The following is a 21,949-nucleotide window of genomic DNA, read 5'->3' on the forward strand; positions in this document are numbered from 1 at the left end:
CAGCAATTGTTAAATTTTGCTTACAATTCATGAAAGTATCTTCACTGAGCCCMAGCTAATGACTATTTTGAGATTCAGAGGCAATAATAATTTTGAATTTAAAGAAAAAGTTTCTTAGTTTAAGTTATAACTTAAAGTCATTTTCCAGATTTGCACAAAACCCATCACTTCACAAAATAAATGCAAAACAGAATTACATATAAAATACTTAAGTAGAAAGTTGAATAACATAATGATTTATGACTGTTCTCCATTTAAAATTTTCCATCCTATATAAAGCACAGATTACATTATGACCCTTAAATAATTGGCTTCTTCCATAGAATGATACTAGACTATACATTAAACATACACTATACGTGTATCTACATATATATATATATATATAAAAAAAATATTATACCACCATTTGGTACAAAATACTTCTAGTACAGAAATTAAAGTTTTGGTGTTGATGAATAGGTGGCTATTAGGAACATACACTAATATAGTTTACAGTTCATTGTGCCTGCTTTTTAAGAAGTTATTTTCAGTGTATCATACCGCACACTGGTATAATTTGACTACATTTATCTACTTCTATTGTACTCACTTTATTCTATTTCTGCCTGTGAATAAAGACTGCCACATCAGTTTTTGACTTCTCTGATTCAAATCTTAAAAAACACTGCAAGTAAAATGCCCTTTTCTGTCTTTCAACAGCCAATTTTTTACTCTGGGCTGACAACAGAAAGCTAAGGTCACGAGGCATCAAAAACAGGCTATTAGTGCAGCTCCACTTAAATCTACAACTCACACGTCATGCATTTTCACTTTGGCCTTTTGCCTTTGACATTAGCTGTTTTTAAGCATATGGAGTSAGAATGAATGCTCCTGTTTAGGAGAACAAGGATTAGCAGTAACCTTGGCTGCTTCAAAGCAAAGCCAGCCTCCAAGCAGGCTGGCAGCTCTCTTGTCTACCTGCACGCCCCCGTAACGCGTAGCGTTGCGCTTCTGTCTGGCTATTCTGCACAAGGACTAGGGGGCACTGAAACAGCCTTGCTATCRCCGTTCAGTATCTGCTTCCGTTGGGTGGGTTTCCTTCTTCAAGTAAGGCCTGGTTTTCCAAGAACAGTGTCAAGCTAACAGTAACACTTAACGAGTCAGTTCCAGCAGCACACGCCTTGAATATATGTTGGTTTAAAAAAAGGTCAGGATACTTACCCAAAGATACCAATTGTGCATTTCAAGCAATATCTATAAAGACAACTCAGTATAAATAAAAGTGGAAGTTTCCTCTTAAAAAAAAAAAAAAGAAACCTAAAGTGTGATTTTCCTTGTCCTCACTCTTTACCATGCTTTTTCTTTGTAATACTTCTTCTGACTTAATACTCCTTCTACTGACTTAAAAGCTTACACTGGAACTACAACTATAAAACAAAGCGCTGTTAAGAATTGAACAAACGTCCATCCACCATTCTGAAATCGATAATTTCACTGCCCAATCACTTAAACGCTGCCCATAATTACACAGTCAATGCAAAAAGAGCATTCTTACCTTCAAAGTAACATAAGGCAGTAGTGTACGTACAAGCAAGCTGAGAGCTTTAGGCACTAAGGAAAGCAGGTCTGTATCRTAAGCGCAGGCTGCTGAGCACAAGTGCTTCATTTTAGAAGAAAAGCAACGAAAATGCAAACGCAAGGCAAGGACACTAGTGCTAGGCTGGCAAGTCTGCATGTGGCTTCTGTAACTCCCACTTGGACAGGAAGGCCTGATGCCTGTGTGCACCAAACAGAGAGAGCAGGGATGATGCACCACATCCTGCTGCTTTAACTTCCACAGGAGACTCCAGACTACTTTTCTGCCTACTAACTTGGATGAAGTCAAACATTCAATATCAAATTGACTACGACTGAGGGAACAGAAAGCCACTGACCAGAAACCAAGTTAAAAATTAAGCTGTTACCACTCATGCTATACTAAATGGATCATCTTTCATTCTCTGAGAGTATCATTACACAAGCACATTAAACTTGTTGGAACAGATTTGTATCACCCTATGAATTTTCTTTACAATACTTAGGTCTCACAAATCAGCAACTGCCAGATTCAAAAGTTATCAATCCTCATTTTCCTCAACTTTCAGCTTTATATGAATTCTAGTTTTGTCTTTTTCTGACCTGATAAGCAGTTTCCATTGTTTTCAGTATAGAAAGGAACTTAGAAATAAGTAAAAAGCAATGCAAGTCCTGAAAGAAGAGCAGARAAATACTAGCACAGTACAACATGTGGCACATCAAGTATCAGCATCAAGGAAATGCAGCCAGCTACTTGCTGTGCATGCCAAGGGTCCTGCAGGCGCAGCCTTCATCGCAGCCACCAGCGCCACGCGTCACGGCCACGGACCAGCTCACCCCTTGGAGGTGCCCTTGCTGCGTGGCCGTTCGGCAGGGGCAAGAGGAGCGCTTCACTGCTCTCACCAGGCACACTCGCATACGGGTGAGCAGCTTTCCAGCATGAGAAGAAGGCACAATAAAAACAAAATCACCATATCTTCCTAATACACATTAATTTATCTTTAAAAAAAAAAAAAAAAGAAAAACAAAATTAGATGCTGAAGATGCTGACAAGGTTGCCTTACAAATGTGAAAGAGTTAAACTTTCACAAGATGCTCCTGGAGGAAACAGGGAACAAGAAATGTTACAGGAGAGACGCGATATATTCTTTTAAGTAGAGTCAACCTTCCCCAGCCACAGAAAGCAACCTGCATACGGTTTAGACAGCTAACAAAAACATGGATTTTTACTGAAGTGCAAGTATCCATTTTCTGATGAACACATGTTGAAAGAACAGTAAGTTCCATTACGAGCGCTACAAATTAGGGTGCTGGCAAAGGTTTATTTCAGAATGCTCAGCAGTTTTTTTTTTTTTTTTTTTTTTTAAACTGGTTACAGCTGTAAACTAGGGTTCAAAAAGCTAGACAGGAAACACTAAATCACTACTGAGATTTGAATGCATTTTGGAGAACACATGGCCAACCTCCTGTGCAGAGCCACTGCAACTTAGCTGTTGATGCTACTAATATATTAAGAAAGTTGGCATGAGCTAATGCTGCTTACTGTGAGTGATCTACAGCAAGATCTAGATTGTCACTGCCACTACAGTGGCCCTGGAAAAGGATTAATATTTAGAGATCATCACACAGTTGAAGTTTGAYAGTTCAGCTGTGGGGCTGAATTGCTACCTTGGCTTGATCTATGATCAAAGAACACCTTTCACCAAGAATCTGAGGATCCTTCATGGCCCAGGACCATTCACACAGACCAGAAACACTCCCAGAGAGTCTCCAATAGCTCTTCTGCCAGCACCATTACTATTTGTAATTACTAATGATTATTCTAAAACAGCAGCAAGCAAGGTCAAGAAGCACATACTGAACAGGATAGCTGCTATATCAAGATACCACATAGGCTGCATTTATCCTATACAGTAAGTGGGCTTAGTGGGCTTCACAAGTCTTCCCACTGAACTAATGCACCCCATTCTCCATAGCTGGACCAGGCTGGGCCTCTCTTGGCAACCATATGTTAGAATTTCCCTCCAACAAGAGCAGGGCTCTGCATGAGCTATGAAGGTTCAGCTCTCATCCTCACATGGCATTAGCACACACAAGGGTGCCTCCCCTCAGCCCAGCAACAGCTCAAGGGTCCCAGCATGTAAAGCAGCATAGATGGGCTGTAGCCACCTAAACTAAGACACACACTAGGGCACTACAGTCAGCAAGCTTCTCAGCACAACTGCYGTGGCAACTTTGTCACTTTGGCAGATTTGTCTACCATACTTCCTCAGCATTTTCAGAAAACATTTTAAAACATCTTTTGCATTCTGGGATAACTGGAAAACAGCCTTAATGAGACATTGTTATATGTGAACATGTTTTATGCATCAAAAGCTAGGAAGTTCTGTATTGTAACACCATTCCATACTGTATGTTCTTTATACCACTACATACTTTAGACATCAACTTTTTCTCCCAAACAAACAAAAACCTATGATAAGAGAACACTTCACCTTTCCATCTTTTAATTACACAATACAAGTTTTTGCTAACTCATACAGCATTAAAAACACAGAAAGAAGAGCACAGGAATGAAATTGGTTCTAAATAAAAATACACTACTTCACTATCCAGACCTGTGAATTGTTACCCTGCTGAGAAACAGCAGTTCTAATCAGAAGATTTAAATTATTTAACCCAGATTCAGGAAAGCATGTAAATGCRTACTTCATATTAATCCCAATGACTTCTGAATGAAAGCAAACATTTTCACTGTATCYTTCCCCTGGAGATGTCATTCTCCCTACAAGTGTAAATCTCAGGATCAGAATAGGCAAAGCAGAAAACGACCTGGTATTTAAGCTCATTACCTAAGACTGCAGGCACTATACAGCACCTTGCAATGAATATTACACACTTGAGAAGAATTAGTAACACAGGAGGACAATTAACATTGCTAAGCAAGACACAATTAGCACTTCTTTGAGTTSCAAAGAACTCCTTGCGCTTACCTTGGTTGCAGGTTTTTCCAGTGTATCCTGGGTGGCACTTGCACTTGTTTGGTCCAATGCATTCYCCATGCTTGCATCCTGGCTGGCATATTGCTGCAAATGGGGAGAAAGGAAAAATATATAATATGTATATGTATGTATGTATTGCTTAATATACATATCCATGACTGCTTGGGACAATGACTTTAAAAAAAAAAAGACAACAACCTTGAATCTATCCCCTTTATCCCCTTCCAGGTGTTGGGATTCTGGCATGGGAATGGCAGTTATTTTTTATTTAGGTGGAAAAGACAAAATGCTACTGTATGCATCCAAGTCACTGCTATTTAGAACATTTCAAGCACATATCATCAAAACTGCKGAATAAATATAGTTGAAGAATGTGAGATTCTATTCTGCTTCCAGAATCAAAACTTGACAAGTAATTTCTAATTTCCCAATAGGAGCAAAAATACARAACTTCAAGAAATAAGTTAAGCCATTTCTGTTCCTCCTCTTCAAACAAAAAATGCATAAAAGAAGCTTATAAAGCTTCAATTAAAAAAAAAAAAGACTTTTGAAGAAACAGAATTCCAAGTCCAAAACTTTAAAAATAAAAAACAAACCATAGCTTTTGAAGAAACATAAGTCCAAGAACTTATTCCTACTAACCTAACAGGAATATTTGCAGAATCTGTAAACTCTGGAAAATATTTAACAGCAGAAAAATTTACATAGACATTGCCAAGTATTTTTATTATTGTGTCTTCCCATCATTAAACATTGTTTTAGCCTACTGAAAAAAACTAAAATATTTACTATGCCCTAAAATTTTGTTTATCATGATACAGGACAAAATGCAGATGTAAAATACTGCTGAGCTTAGTATTTAGGCAAGAAAGACACAAACTAGGGATAAATCAGAATTATATAACTATAACCACTCTGCAGTTAAGATGTATTATTTATCCTTCCTTTAAGTTCATTTTGCAGAATAATGTTGTCATTTGGAATTTGTAGTAACTACCACCAATTGTAATTAATCTGACAGCTGTCTATACCATAAAATTGGATCTATTAAGGATCTAATTTAACAGAAATCTGTCAGAAGACACACCAGATGTAGCCTGTACTCTAGCCCAAGCGGTTCTACAGGACTGAGGTAAACAAAATTAAAATCCAAACAAGAGATTAATTTTTCTTTTGCTTGTAAAAGAAATATGCAAATGCCTATCGGATGTTTCAAAAACCTTTCCCACAAGATGCAAAGAATCCAGAACTCGCAATTCCCACAACTGCATCTACAGAAGGATCTACAGCACGGCAAGTTTGCTGCATTTAAGTTCTAGGATACAGTTTGCCCTCTGCTATCAGCACATCCTTCTGTATGTGTGTATAGTGTGTGCACACAGACTGTGATACTCCCTAAGAATGAGACCTTGTACTTAATGCACTGCACTGCTCCTGACAGCTTTTCTTCTCCTTCCTAAATCTTTCTTAGGGAATATTTTAAAAGGCAACAGGCTAATGCAAGCTAATGCAAGATTTTTTTCCCTTTAAACATTACCTAGAAACAGGGAAACAGTATTCGGAATCACAGAAACATCTTTCCTTTAAATAGGGAAAGGGGCTGCTTAGACTACTAAAAAGAATGTTTCAAAGAGTACATCCTTGAGCAATGCTTGGACAGATTTGACTGAAAAGCAGCTGATGCATCATGCAAAACTTCCAGAGTGTTCTACTTGAAAATGATTATTGCTTCCTTTTCAATCACTATGGTCACAAACAGAAAAGAGAACTTTGTTAAATAAGATCTCATTGCACACTATAACTCTTAATTTCACAGGCGTAAATCCAGCTTCAGGTTGATGATGACAAAATAAAAATGATTGAACCAATATCATGACGCTGAACTGGCAAGAAAAAGATGTGATCTAAACCACAGTGGAACAAAAGTGACTACAAACAAGTTTGTGAAAGTCTTCATGAAATTTCAGCTCTTTCAAAGAGGCTCTATGTTGAAAGGCAGGATAAAGTCAGATAATAACATCTCAAACAAACAAAAAAAAAAAAAAATCACCCTGGGATCAGCTACTCTGAAGTGTTACACTTCCACAACGGGACTTGGGGCAACTTAGGTTAATTGACAGAGAAAAGTCCTTCTTCCCTCATAACCCTCCCCTTACTTATGTTGAGTGCAAATTAGGAGCAGCTCAGATGAAAACAGATCTAGGATTTGAAGATGAAAAAGCTTATACAATTTAGTAATGGAAATTTTACATTTAATTCAGGAATTGCAATTACTTTGCCATTAGGAATGAGATTTGTTTATCTGCAAGCTTGCTTTAATTCTGTCAGTCAACCAAGTAGGTCAAATACCACACTATAACAAGAAGCATGCATTAGCATTCAGAAATAAACAGCTTCAAACAAATGATATACAACTGCCTATAGATAAAAAGCAGGGAATGCAGGCTGTATATACATCCAACAACAGGAACTCAGGGATGCTCAAGCAATGATCTCGTCCATCTCTAAACAYCTCAGGCCCACAGTACACATATGGTCGATTCCTATCTTGTAGGGCATACTGTAATGGATAGCAGAAAGGTTTTTTAGATTGGAGAAAGTCATTTAGAATGTCTCCCAGGTCCCAAGAAGTAATCTTTCACCTAAGTGAAGGCAATTTCAGATCCTCAAAAGTCTACTGGTCAGGAATTCCTGCTATTATGATTTATAAATTTTCTGTGAAACTTCTAGCAAACTATTGCCCAGAAAGTCAGAGTCAATAGAAAAAGTTATTTTGCACATTAAATGGGTTTTTGGAAACCCACGTTTGCTGCCAAACACTGTCCTTGGAAAAAAATATTTATATAATAGTCTGTRCATCTCAGCTACTTAAATATTCTATATTTTATTTATAGAGAACAGTTGAAATTCAATACAATGTTATGATGCAAATTAATATGCATAAAAGGAGAAGCATTTTGCAATAAGCTTCACTACAAATACATTTTATACCATTTCCTATCAGGAGCCAAGTCACTCTCAACAAGCAATGAGTATACCCTCCCATTAATTCTAATGATTTTTTATATGGTGCTCAGGATTTTTAAGAAATGGGCCACAGTTGCCTATACCACCTTTCCCACAGCAACCCCACCAGGCCTAGAGAGCACCTAGCTCACACTCTCTCATCCCTAGGATGCAATAAACACTTTTGCCTCATGTGCCTTTCCTTGCCAAATGCACTAGATTCCCTGCATGSTAGAGCTCCAGGAGTGACCTAACACACCCAGTGCGGATACTGAAGAGGCAAAAGGGATGAAGAACCAAAGCTGCACTACAGATACCTTCCTGACTTCTAAAGAGTTCTGTGCGAGTGAAGAGTTCCATGCGAGTAAGGTCAGCAATGACATCTAGGTATAAAAATAAACTTTAGTCYGACTTTCAGCTTTTCTTTTAATAGTAGGCAGTTATTTCAGTTGCCGGGCATGCTTTTGGACTGTGTGGGGAGAGTTAAATTTCRTATGTTGCTTTCAGGGCATTTCTTCATTTTCCACTCCAATTATATTCTTAATACAAAACTCCAAACTCTCCTGYTCACACAGGAACACACTGAGCGTATTCACTTCTTAATACAAAGAGACTCATAACTAGTGAAAGAAAACACCCCCCAACTACTATTCTCTGCAAACTGACAAAATATTCCTCCCAACCAACTGCAGTAAAACAAATGAATTCCCTCAAATCAACTCAAATTTACAATGACTACTTTAAATGACCAAAGTAAATCTGCTCTGTGTAAGGACTTTAAACTGCTATGTACCACTCACTTCCTTACTAGGCAAAGTAAAAATGTAGGTAGTGGAGAATCACACCAGATCAAAGTCATACTCTTACAGACTTACAACATTATCGTAAGACAATGAAGTTCAAAACCCAAAAGTCTGGAAAAGAAACAAAACAGAAAAATCTTTCCACTCTTTATGGCTCTAGTTTTAGACAAAAGAGCTCCTAAGTACACTTCTTCTATAGACTAGCTGGCCACTAAACAGACGAATACTGATTTTCTGTTATATTAAAGTCAACAAAAAGCCGTAATTTCCCCCGAGAATCTTTTCTGAAAGCACTGAAACTGAAGTGGATTTCGACAGAAGGAAATCCTAAGTACAGCTATCCTGCTATTTGTTCAACTGCTGCTTATTTAAGCCATTAAATAAACTACAACTAAGCTTTCTATTTCCCAGTTCATTCAAGAGATGTTAGAAAATAAACACTGACGTCATGATCACTCATTACTGTCTGCTCATTTTATATTATTGTTTGGGGTCAGATGCAAAGAGTTGTTCCCTCTCTTAATTTCTGTTTCTTTCAATGAGACTTTAGAAGGCATTCTACAGCCTKTTATTTAGCCACAAATATAATAGAGTACTTCCTTTAAAAGACTGGCAAGAACTCACTTTTCTCCACAAATAAAATGCAGTACTTATCACCTTAATTTGCTCTGAAATTTAACTGAAGCTTAAGTTTCCTGTAAAAATAATACAGGGAATTGAAACATGAGATTTGGGTTCAGATATTTTCAAGTGTGAGAGAAAGAAGTTGTGGTAACATACACACACTGCCAGCATGAGAAAGCATGAAAAGCTTGCATGAAAGCTGAAGGCCACCTAGCCTGCCACTACTGACAGATGATGCTGCCTAAGGATGATTAAATCATYCCAAATTATTGTTGTTTAATTACTGCATAAATTTAAGAAATGAATAAACTCAGAAATTCAAGAAAAATCTTAACCTTAAAGATTTTCTGCTTGCTTACCAGGCACTGGTTGGTAAAATTCCACCTAGATGGCCACACTGCCTGTGCACCTAACTGCTCTTTTTCATGTGGGGTCAACAATCAAAATTCCACAACTTCCTAGAGTAGTATTTCTACTGATTTTTTTACTTGTTTCTCCAATATTTCTAGCTACTCCTTCAATCAATTCAGCCTTGAAGATATTTCTTTGAGGACATTTCCACATCCTGGATCTTTTACTCTGTTTTGTCTCATCTCTTAACTTCTAMTTTTTAATGAAGTTGTTTCTTACTCCATGTACATTCTTTCCTTATATGACGTCCACAAAGGGTTCCACTNGGGGGGGGGGGGGGGGGGGAACACCACACGTCCTTAAAGTCTTTAGTTTCAGCATCTTCCACTCAAATCTGCATCAGCTGACAGACTGCAGATGTTCAACCTGCCCTTGGACTCTATTTTCACCCCTCTGAAATCTGAAAATAGCTACCTGTATCCAAAACAAACTGTGCTGACTGCCCACTCAAATTGCTTTGCTTCTATCTCTCCTCTTCCTAAGAAGCATAGAGACAGAATGAATGAGTGGCTATAAGCCACAGCTCTTTAAAATTCAGTTTGCCCACACACAGAAATTTATGGATCAGCACAGAGACTGTTACATATTATTCACTTTCACAAACCTTTACTGGATCTTTTATACTGCAGTTCCAATTTTGTCATCTAGACTTACTCGTTGGTAAGCAAGATCTCTTTCATGCTGCCTCCTTCACCTCAGTCTTTATCCTGTAACCAAACAGACCACGACCTTTTTCTCCACAAAGACAAGTTGGCTTTGAAATACCTGCTCATTTCTCTATATAACTGGTAATTTTACAGATGTAAGTAACCAGACACTATAGCACACTTAGTAAAATAACAAAAAAMCCTACCTTATTCAGAATTAGCTTTATAGAGAGATTCTCCAAGGTACTAACTCACAAAATACATTACTGCATAGCTTTCAAAGATAAATATTTCTTTTTTTCCCCCTCAATCATATACAAATGCAAGATAATGCGTGAAGTTGAACCTACCACACAACAATCAGTAGGTGGTAAATGCATGTCGTACTTCAATCATATTACAGAATTACTCGTCAAAAGAACACCTTTGCTCCCCAAATAAGTGTATCAGAAGACACTCCGTAAATTTCAGTAAAATGGATTAAGGAAACTGGGTATAAATTTTGAGATAATTTGGGGTTGAACTAGATGATCTCTAGCTRTGATCATTTGATAGGTAAAACTCCTTTATTTTTGAAAAACAAATATCTTAACCAACTTCTGTAGCTAAAGGCCAATAATATTATCAGATAAAATGGTAGTATCTAGCAACTGATTTCTCAGAAATTTGCACATACATGTAACATGCATAACAACAAATGATGCCAAAGTGCACATATAAACTTCTCCCTAAAATCTACAGAACCATTAAGCAAGCAGCTCCCAATTTCACATGCACAAGTACCACATTTGCCTGGGTAAATCAGTTACTAAATCTGCACATATGAAAGTAGTAATAGGACATTAACATGATAAATGGCAAGTGGAGGGGGGAGCTACTCATTGCAGTAAATTTTTTGCTTGTCTATTCCTGCTGTCAAATGTTTTCCTAAACTGCATATGCAAATGCAGACCCTGGTTCAAGAATGCCCTGCTATTCAGACAGAACACTCCACAGAAATCAACAGGATTTAATGAAGTCAATGAAAGGTAATTAGATACTTATGCGCCTAAATGCTCTTTCTAAAAATCACTGACCAAAGCACCCAATACATATGTCCAGTTACAATTATTCTCTGGGAAATCAAGAACAATTTCACGTTCAGTCAAGCTTTTCATATTTATAGTTTGAGTGTTCATGATAATCACTTAAAGACAGGAGCTTTAACAGCTCAAATACATGCTTGCTACCTGCATCTGTCTGTATGTCTACTGAACAGCAGCCAGTAAAAGCAGGCTAATGTGAGTATCACTGGCTGCAAGGATGAAACAGAAACAAGGCATTATCTCTGTAACATATTTTATCTCGTTAACTTATCTTTTCCATAACATATAATACCCACTGGCTTCAGTGAAATAAATTCTTCATCATAGTCACAAAGCTGAATTTAATGTACAACCACATAATTGACTGCTTTTCTCCCTTTCTGAAGGCCAGTGTTCCCAGCACAGACACAACTAAACAATATGTGACAACACCTGAGCAACACCAGACTATAACTGGTGCTCATTCCATCATGCTTTAATATGCCAGATTATACCCTGCTGTAGATTAGAGGCTGCAAAGTTTCCCTGTTGCTGGAATAACAACTTGCAGTAGATAGGCAAAGCACACAACTGGGGCAGAGCACTTAAACTATGCCAAACGAATCTCCCAGCACACATGATTCAATACCCCCAAAACTAAATTAGACCTCTTAAGTCAGTCAGCTTGTAAAAGTGATGCTGGTAGCATAAACAATTTCCAGAAAGGCAAATATTTCTTGGAGCTCGATGAAGGGGAAAAAAAAGATAAATGGGTGAGGAAAAAAAASAGGAGGGAAAGGAGAAATGAACTATTTTAGATGATAAGCATATATCTTTCATTAGATAGGTGAATGGAATACAACAATGCGGTATATTTCTTCCCCCCCTTTATCTTCCCCAAGCTTGCGACTTAGGGGCCATAGCTCCAAGCMATAATAATCTTGCCAAAAGTATTTCAAGAATTATGTTCAGCTAACCTTTGGGTTGGCACCTTAGGCTGGCTATTCTCTGCCTTAAGACGTAGAAAGCTGCAAAACAAATATCAAAAAAAAAAAAAAAAGAAAGAAATTCCAGCTTTTTTTTTTTTTGCCTTTTTTTGTTTGTTTGTTTTGGTTTTTTTCTCTCTCTCTCCTTTCTTTATCTTGTAAGGAGGATGGACTTGGCTGGGATATTTATCAACTTGTTACATTCCTGGAGACTTACACATTTTCAACATTCAGAGCTTTTCTGAAATAAAAAAAAATCTGAAACACATTTACAAATTTTAAAATAGAAATACCTTACAACAGTATTTCTTTATGAGCTTTAATAAACATTGATGCATAAGAGTAATTAAATATAATGATGCAATGCTATTCTTATTCAATCAAGGAACTACTTTGGCATRTTTCACATAGGTACACAGTTGCAAAAATTCTCATGTTTCATGGTTTGAGTTCAAGGTCCAGTAACAGAAAAAAAGATTTTCTTAAAGACACAGTATCCTTTCATTAAATAAGTGTACACATTTTTAATGCTGCATATCTACAAAACTAAAACTTTAATATAAAAGCTTAGCCTCCTGATGCCAACTTAACAGTAACTAAAATGATATGCATTGCTAAGTATCTGAATATCTGCAACTAATAAAAATGCTGGCATATAAATTTAATGGTCATTTTCATAATGTTTAAATTTTGAACGTCATCTAAACTAATACCTAGAGACCTTTTAAGCTCTAACTAAAACATAAAACTAAAACATTATGAAAATAAAACAAGATGCAAACAGACCTATGTTTTGAGATCATATGAAATCAATTTATCTGGCAATAAAATGAATGTTAACAGCATAAGCTGTTAAGCTACATAACTTATAAACATAAATGACTGGGACTTTAGCTAAAGCAGTTCTTTGTATTTCAGACATAAAATGACCCAATGTTTAAGGGTCTATTTTGATTGCAACTTACACTAATAAAATTGATTTAAAATAACCAGTTAATCCCTCAGTGGCTGTTCCAAAAGCCCACTAGAGTAATACTCCCCATGTTCTTGCCGGTCTTTGAGAAGATACTACAATTGTAAACAGTCAAATCACATTAGATTTTCACRTTAGATGCTAGATTTGCAATGGAAAAACTGGACTGCAAAACTATGTATGAAGTACAGAAGGAATACAGTGAGGTTGGTTGGAAGGATATTGTGTCTTTAATACAATCAAGTCATATTTCCAGATCTGTTTTAAAAAGCTAATGGCTCAAAATCAAAAAAGGTAACTGAATAAAAACAGCAAAACCTCATTTTCTTTCTTGCATGACAATATTAAAGCAGTATTGCAATTCTGTATAAAGTATCTTTTCTTAGAAGAATACATGAAAATGCACAAAGATGCTTGACATTTTTTAACAGCCAGATATACCGCACATCAATATTTGTTATCATAGTCTATACAAGGCATTCACATTAGGCTCTATTCTTGCAAGGACAAATTTACTAGCAAAACTCTTACTGACTTTAAGGAGGCTTCCAACAATGGGCCAAAATCCCACAAGACAGTATTTTCATAGCTCATATTGACCAAGTCATGGTTTTATTTTGCTAAAGATTTATGCATCTTGAACTATACAGAATTGCCATTTCCATTTAAAGCATCATTACACGCAAGGAACAGGCATCCTAAGCAACACATAGCCTCTTTTCCCATTCATGTGTGGGAGATTTATTTGGGTAAACTCCCATCAGCATTTCTGCTGGTTGCATAAAATCTCCTTCCAGGCATCGATGAGAGCCCAGCCATCCCTTCCCGCTCCCACCATCGCACATATCTGTAAGGGATCATGCAGCACAGATGCACAGCCTTTAAGATCACAAGCACAGGAGGAGCAGCACAGACTGCAAGAGGCTCCTCATAGCTCTTGCAAGGAAGCAGCAGCATGCACAGTTTCCAGCAAAGCTCTTGGTTATGCCTGCACCTATGTCAGCTTGTATAAGCTCCCCATTTCTCTTGCACATCATCTAATAACCTCCCAAAACAGTACACATTTTACTAGGTTTGGCTCAGTCTAAAGCCTAACCAGGCAGCCTTAACTTTTTTTTACTGATGCAAAACAAAGATGAGATGTAAAGCGATCACTTGACTTACACTTTTACTAGTGTGCTATCATACTGTATAATTTCTTGATTTTTCTGTCTCTATGCTTTTAAAAACTAATTTGTCAYGATTTTACAGTGAGATGGTAGGAAACTACTTTGCCGGCCTATTCTGGTTTCTTTGGCAGAGTGCTCTGACACCTCAGCATGGGGAAATTATAAGAGTGAGTTACCACACATGGACACCCTGAAAATACACATGTATCTTTTATATGCCTTCTCAAGATATACCTTACAGATTTTGCTATCGTTAAAAGGAATTCAACATTTAGACAAGCATTCAAGTAACATAACTACTTATARAATCCAGTGGGATTTTATTCCTGTCTTATGGATCTAACTTTCTGTCCACTGGGCAAACTCCAAGTGCTTAAACAGGCTCTGATGACATTGACAGTCACACAGACCCATCCCAACAGAGGATCCAACAGTAGATCAGCATCAATTTACAGGAGCTGCAGACCCAACCTTCCATTTTGTACACATGAATGCAGCAAAACAAACTACTGCTGCCAAYGCCTCTAGCAAAGGAGTTGTCCAAACTGTAATCCAGAATGAAAATTCAAGCAGCTTTTATTGCCCTTATCTTAAAAAAAAAAAAAAGGCTCAACCTTTTAAATTGACATTAATGTCTCTTGCCACCAAATCATCTACAATAATATGAGTTTAAGTCCTGTCTGTTAAACTGCAGTTGAAATTTCAAAACAAAGGGCAGCCTAAATCTTTAGTGTAGCTTAACTGTGTATAACTGGCATACTAATGAGTTACAAACAGACATGGAGCCAAGTACAAAGTGGATGTATTTTGTCTGTTACAAGATGCTCGTAAACTAGCTAGAAGTCAGGCAGATAGACTACTAGTTCTAAGAATGACATTCAATGAACCCAGATGGAACATGGGCAAATATGACCAAAAACCAAGAAACAGTATTTTTCCTATAACACTTAACATGGCCTGTCAGAAGGAAAAAGAAATTTGCCACTTTCATATTAAGGTACATCACAGAACATGCAAGTCTCTGCATGAAATTAAATTTTAGCTGTATTTTAGCTCCCYGAGACACTAACCAGCTTGCAAAGCTCCCTCTGTGTGTATATATTCATAACAGCTGATTTCTGTACACTAGTTTGTCAKCCAGCAATAGATCCTTGGACTTGAACAGAGTTTAACCTACCTCTGACCTGCCAAAGATACGTGGACAAGGCCTAGGGTATCCTCACCTTACGGAAAGCTTAGGGAGAGAGTCATCCTCACAGAATATTCTCACAGACATTTCTTTAAGTGGATGATATGGGCTTCAGCTGGAAAATAAGTCTATCTCATCTGATAGCCTAGACTGAAGCTACAGTATGGAAATGGCCACAACTGTTTTACACTCTGGGATTGTCATTTCTCACATAGTTCACACAGAACTGCACTCCAATCCTGCCTCTGCCTTGAATTCTCTTCCACGAATATTACTGATAAGCAACACATTAAAAATAAACAAACAACAACAACAGAACAGTTCAACTAACTTGCCCAGGCAAAATTTCTCTACTAGTGCCTTCTCAGTGCATTTTCTGGAACTGAGCAGTCGGTAAAGTAATTCTAGGCACAGGAGAGAGTATAATTCTACCAGATGAAGTGCTAAAGCTCATACTGAAGGCTTCGGAAATCAGACCTAATTACACCTCCTTTGGGGTAAGAGTCTACATTGCTGTAATTTAATAAAAGGAGGCATATTATGTTTCAAAGGAAAAGTRCAAATTAAAGAAGAGGCTCAATTTTAACTTCTTCCTACACATTTAACCTGAGAAAAAGATAGCTGAGTTATACTCACTTATGTCACTAAGCGGCAGTAAGCACATTTGTGCTGTGTATACACTATGTTACTCCAAGTGACAGAAAATTGATTACTCTGCACTTCACAAAAGGAAGTTTAGCTARCCAGTTCAGTTTCCATTTGCAACAGAGTATGGATGGATGACCGTGAGAATGGAGTTACCACAGCTTAATGAGTTACCACGTGTCAGCTGAGTGACATTCCTATCCTGTTAAAGCTGGCAAGTACTCACTTAGTTCTCCCTCACAGATAAACCTTTACCTTGGAATAAACTRTTCCATCGGTTTAAGGTTACACATTTTCTTCTCAGTAGCTGCAGGCAGAAGGCAAAACTGGAGAGCAGCTAACACAGCTCAGCTGGACAGCAGGAAAATGTGCTTGAGTGTATTTGCAGTCACTTGTCCGTGGCTCATCTYGGCTCAGAAGACAGGTGGTAACACAGGGCCAACTCTGCCATGTAGCTGAGCTTATATCCTCTCTCCTTGCTGGCCCACACCACATCATGCTTGTCCTCACTAAGCTAAATTCAGAGGTGATCAGAACACTTGCAGTAGAGTATGCACGCCTAAACAGGAGAGCCCAAAGTGCTGGAGCACTCACATACATAGCAAGGATAGTTAAACTACCTGAGTAYAGCAGTTCAAGTCTGCTAATCTAGAGCCCACAGTCTTATTTGCTTGAATATTTTATAGCTACTTTTTGGACTAATTTCTAAACTGGGTCTCTGTATTCATTTTTAATTTTGACTCTGTACTGATTTTCTGCATAATATATAATGTGCATAATCTATACTCATTTGGCCTCTATAACTTACTCTAGAAACATAAAAGAAAACAGTTGCTTAGAAAAGAAAGCCTGGCCTCCATATGTGCCATTCATTACAGGGACAAGACTAAGAAGTTTGTCTTTTGACCCAGATCAGGAGAAACCATTCGGCACTTGTATTTTCAGAGATATTCCTTTGTACAGTAAAATACTCAAGGCCGCCTCTGAGGCCAGGAATGCTGCCTTCCGTGCCAGGTTAATCCTTCATACTAAAGGCCACATTCTCAAGGTGTCGAGTTGACTAAAGATTTGCTGTTTGGCTGACAACTCTAGAAAGATTCACTCTCATTAAGTGTAATTTTCCACTATATATGACATGACCGGAATTTTCACCATCCCCAACTGCAGTAGATTCTTGTTTTATTTTTCTAAAAATATTCTGGCTGCAATCTTAAAAATAGTACTACCTGATAAATTTTTAAAAAAGGTCTTCACTCAAACAAAAATCTTCTAAACTAGATGCTCCAATTCTTAGAACCTGACTGGAAAATTGGAAAGAAGTGTATGGGAAAGACAGTGCAAACTGCATTGCTTTGAAACTCTGGTGTACTTTAACACTAAAAACGATCTCATAAAACCCATCTCTCCACCAGAAGCAGATGGAGCACAAACCATGAAAGATGGACTCAAAAGCAATAGGAAGAAATGAGATTTTATCTACTTTCTGTCTTAAAAAAGAATACTAATGGGASGCGAACAAAGTGTCTACATGACTCCAAATGTCTTCACTAACAAAGTTAAAAGGCTAGAGAGTTTACTTTTTGATTGTTTTCACCTTGTTTTCCACTTTTATTTATAACTTTAAATTTGGCAAACTGCGTACCCAAATCAAACTTGGTAGTAGTGAGAAATCAAAGAATAGATATAATTGCAATGAACTTCAAACTAAACACTATTAGTGAGCTGAAAAGAAGGCCTAATATCAACTTGACTCATGATATAGGCTAAGAGATATCAAYCTGAGAGCTCAATCTAAAGAATAGCCAGGATATTATGTCCTACAATTACATTACATCACTTTACACACACACATCCCCCAATCTCTTCATATGCCTATTGAACACAGTGTGCCATTAACAACCTTGGGAAGAAGGATCTGGTTGCTGTTTACAGATTTGAACAAAACCTTTGCTTAGAGTCTACAGTTGCACCTGCAATGCTTGCTYTCTCTCCTGAAACGGCTTAGCAAAAAAATTTCTAGCTTGCATACACTCTCATTTAAAATGAAATGCTGAGATTCGGTAATTATAGTTTTATTTCCGACAAAAACTTAAAGGAAATCACTCTTGCGTGTACTGTTAAGCACACAAGCAATGATTTCTGAAACAGTGTGTGTAATTTTAAGATGCTGAGGTATGACTCTCTCCTAACCGGTATAGCTTTTACACAGTGCTGGCTGCCAGCAGAGAATGAAGATGTAGCTAATGATGATTATCCCACAATTGTATCAAAAATCCTAGAGATGCAAGAATCTCAGAGAAATTTCTCTTGATATGTGACTTGATAAAAGGATGCTGTCAGGCTCATTTATACCCTTAGATTAGGATTACTGAAAGAATGTTTGAGCTAATAACGACTGAAATATTTCCACTGACTTCTTAAGTGAAATGTCAACAATTTGTGTTTCTTTCTCAGACATAAACATTTCTGTCCTGCAGTGCATGTAACATTACACACAGCAGTATTTCATCAAGCTATTACACCAGACCATGAGGCAACACAGAAACAAAATAAATTAACAAATTCTCATTGTCTTAACTAAATCTTATTCAGTTCTTACCTTACGTTGCAATCATTTAGGGTACTGTTAATAAAAGACTGAATTGTAATCTGAAAACATCCTTTTAATAAGTCAGACTCACACATGCAAAAGCCTGAGCCTTGTAACGTAAGAATGTGTGACCTGAAGGATTTAGCTAGGTGTGTGCAAGCCTTTTCTAAAGGTGACTAGAAGCCCCAGCAGCAGTGGTACTCACGTTGGCATTGGCCCCACGCTAAGCGGGCCCAGCCCCAGCAGCAGTCGACTCTACTTCCAAACCGGCACAGCCCCGCTGAGGAGATTATTTGTCTGGGCCACCTGAACAAGACAAGTCAAAGGCGGCTGGTGAGACATTTCAAAATTATTCTGCATTAGGAGACAAAAAACAAAGAGTATGGGGGAAAGAAGAAGAAAAAAATACACTGTATTAACAACAGAACTATTAGTTACTCAGTATATCTCCAAAAATGCAAATGCCTACAGAGAAAAGGGGGGAAAGTTCATTAGAATTATTTCTCAAAGCCTGAAATAATTGACATACTTTGCAGAGTGCTCACTACTGCCACTTTCAGGTTCGCACCGAGTCATCGCACAAGTTGTAACAACAGAATTTATAACCACTGCGCAATAAACCACCATCATAAAGTTTCAGCACTCATTTAGTGCATGATATACTGACAAATTTTCTCACTGAAACTTTAGAAGAAAAACAGACTAGAACCTTCCTATACTGTTAGATGGACTGTCAATACAAAAGGAGAACTGTTATCAAGCTCACGTGCCAAAGAAAACAGACGCTGTAGCTTGAAACGCAAAGTAGTACTACAGAACAATTTTTTTTTTTTTTTTTTTTTTTTTTTTTTTTTGTAGGTAAGAAAACAAGTTTCTGACTCAATCAAGATTAACAGACCCATGACTTTTCTTAGCAATTCATTCACCTTGTTAAAAATTTTTTTTTTTTTTTTTAAAGCAAGGTGACATAACCACCGCACCTGAAGCCTCATCGCAGCTTGTTCGCGGTGCCCCAGGGAGCTCATTTATTGTTTGAAGCACGTGAGGTGCTTTGTCTTTTACAAACCTCCTGACAGCCGAGCAGCACTCCCACCACCTGGGCGGCCACGGGCAGGGAGCCGCGGGCCCGGGCACCTTTCTAGGAAGGGATCTCCAGGATGAGAGGAGCGTGAAGCCTCTACGGGCTTCCCCCCGACACCACGGGCAACGGCCGTTAACGGCCGCCGCGCGCGGCCCCTGGCGCACCCAGCTCCCGGCGGCGCGTCCCGTGCCTTCCTTCCCTCACCTTCTGTCAAAGTCGGCGGCCGCGGCGAGGCAGAGGCAGGCGGCGAGCAGCAGCCGCAGGCAGCGCGCCATGGCCGGCGGAGCAGGGCAGCGCTCGSGGCTGCGGCGGCGCGGCGAGAGGAGCCCCGCGAGCCGCCCGCCCAGCGCCCTCCTCCCCGGCGCGGAGCAGGCGCCGCCCGCAGGGGCAGCTGCGCTCCGGCGAGGGCGGCGCCGCCCCGTCCCGCCCCGCGCTCCATCGCCGCAACGCGTGGAGAGGAAAATAACAAACCCCGCAAGTAACACGGCGGGAGCGGGGCCAGCCGGCTTCCCARAGGAACGCTCCATTGCGAGAGGTGGTCCAGGGCAGCCTGGTACTTTCCCCTGATGCCCGCAAGGAAGTGTCACATCAAGTCAAACCTCATTCCTGTGGTAGCGTTACACGCTCCCTCCAAAGCTGGACACTCTTCCAAAGCATGTACGCACTCCTGAAAGTAAAGCTGTGCTCATCTCCTCAGACTGCGCTCAGAATGCAAGATTTTCTTAGCCTGTTGTGTGGCACTAACACATTGCACAGACCACTATTAACCCACACTTGTGCATGAGATATTTTGAGGTCACTAAAAGATCACATATTGGACCTCCACACYCATTGACAGGATTGACATACAAACCTCTTAAGAGCTTTTTTTTTGAAATACTTTAACAATGTCAGTAAATTTATTATTATTTTTAAGAGGGTAATTTCTCACATCCAGGACACCAGAAGGATTAATACATAAGGACAGTAACCAGGTCACTAAGAGATGAAAGGTGTATATAAGAGATGAAAGGTGTATAAAGCTCTTTCTCATCCCACTTGACACATGGACGTGCACCACAGAAGGTGCATAGGAGATGGAGAAGCTGTTGAAGAAATAATACTATAAATGCACAGTATCTTACAGAAGCACAGAAAGTACAAAAGCCTGGCAAAGAGGCAGAGCATGGAGAAATACTCTGAAGGGCTGTTCCTGCTGCTTCTGCCACAGTTAGAATGGCAGAGTAGCATCTGTCACAGCAAATTACATAAAGCTTCCTCTACAACTGTGTTCAATACATCACTATGTACAACAGCTGGTGTTTTTCCAAAAACAAACAAAAAAAGCCACAGTCTTTAACTCTGCAAAACAGTAACTGTTGTAATATGCATAGCTGTCATTCTATGTAATATCTATTAACATATAAACAACAGAAAAACAACATCTACTTAAATGATGCTTACTTACAGTTCTTAGAGACCTATGATTCTATGATATTGAGGCCTGCAGTTGAAGATATTCATTGCACCCATCTTGACAATACTGAGGCAGATAGGCTGGKTAGTCCAACCACCCCAGCTGAAGGAAAAGTGCTCCAAGACATTCTTTGTGGATGCAACCATTTCTGAAAAAAAGAAAAGTCAAAAACAGTTTCCGGAATATTCTTGCACTTGCTGGGCAAGCAGTACTAGGAAAAGGAGACCTAAACACACACAACCAGTAGATACATACAAAAATCACACCAGAATTCATCTTAAAGTTACTTTCATTGCTGCAGATAGCTGCAAATTAGACATAATCACACTAGCAACAACTATTGCCAGGTTAACCTTTCTTTGAGGGAAGCATTAGATTAGCTCTTCCTCTTGCAAATCTCCTTCYTTTAGTATTAAAATCCTCTTTGCTTTCTTACAGTATATTAAAAATATTAATGAATTAAGCCTTCTATCTAGCTGAATACTTTTTTTGAATTCCCTGTGTATTCGAGCAGAAATTAAAGAAAGTGATTTTTGCCACAAATCAAATAAATCTGTCCTCAAGTTGGAAACAGATCTTCTGTTTCCCAATTTAATATCCAATCACAAATCCATCTTTCTGGCTATGTATCTCACCCCAATGAGACCAAGCAACTTAACCACAAATACRACAGCATCCCTAGTCACTAAAGCACAGCATGCCATGTGTAAAATACATTTCACTGATTCATAGTTCATGGTGTGCAT

At 38.5% G+C, this 21,949-nt stretch overlaps 1 protein-coding gene across 3 annotated transcripts in view; it reads right to left on the minus strand.

Moving 5' to 3' along the window:
- NPNT (nephronectin) overlaps positions 1–20,022 on the minus strand; it is a 37,649-nt gene extending 17,627 nt beyond the window's left edge. For 2 of the 3 annotated variants that reach the window (XM_026050882.1, XM_026050880.1), the window contains exons 1-4: positions 19,952–20,022; positions 18,872–18,972; positions 12,092–12,142; positions 4,551–4,643 (exon numbers count right to left, since the gene is read on the minus strand). In XM_026050882.1, the coding sequence (XP_025906667.1) occupies positions 4,551–4,643; positions 12,092–12,142; positions 18,872–18,972; positions 19,952–20,022 (316 nt within the window). The remainder of the gene's footprint in view (positions 1–4,550; positions 4,644–12,091; positions 12,143–18,871; positions 18,973–19,951) is intronic. The other variant, XM_026050881.1, reaches the window with a different exon arrangement.
- Positions 20,023–21,949: the final 1,927 nt, after the last annotated feature.

Source organism: Nothoprocta perdicaria, unplaced genomic scaffold (genome assembly GCF_003342845.1).
Source record: "Nothoprocta perdicaria isolate Ctin4 unplaced genomic scaffold, notPer1 scaffold_71, whole genome shotgun sequence".
NCBI classification, from domain to species: Eukaryota; Metazoa; Chordata; class Aves; order Tinamiformes; family Tinamidae; genus Nothoprocta; species Nothoprocta perdicaria.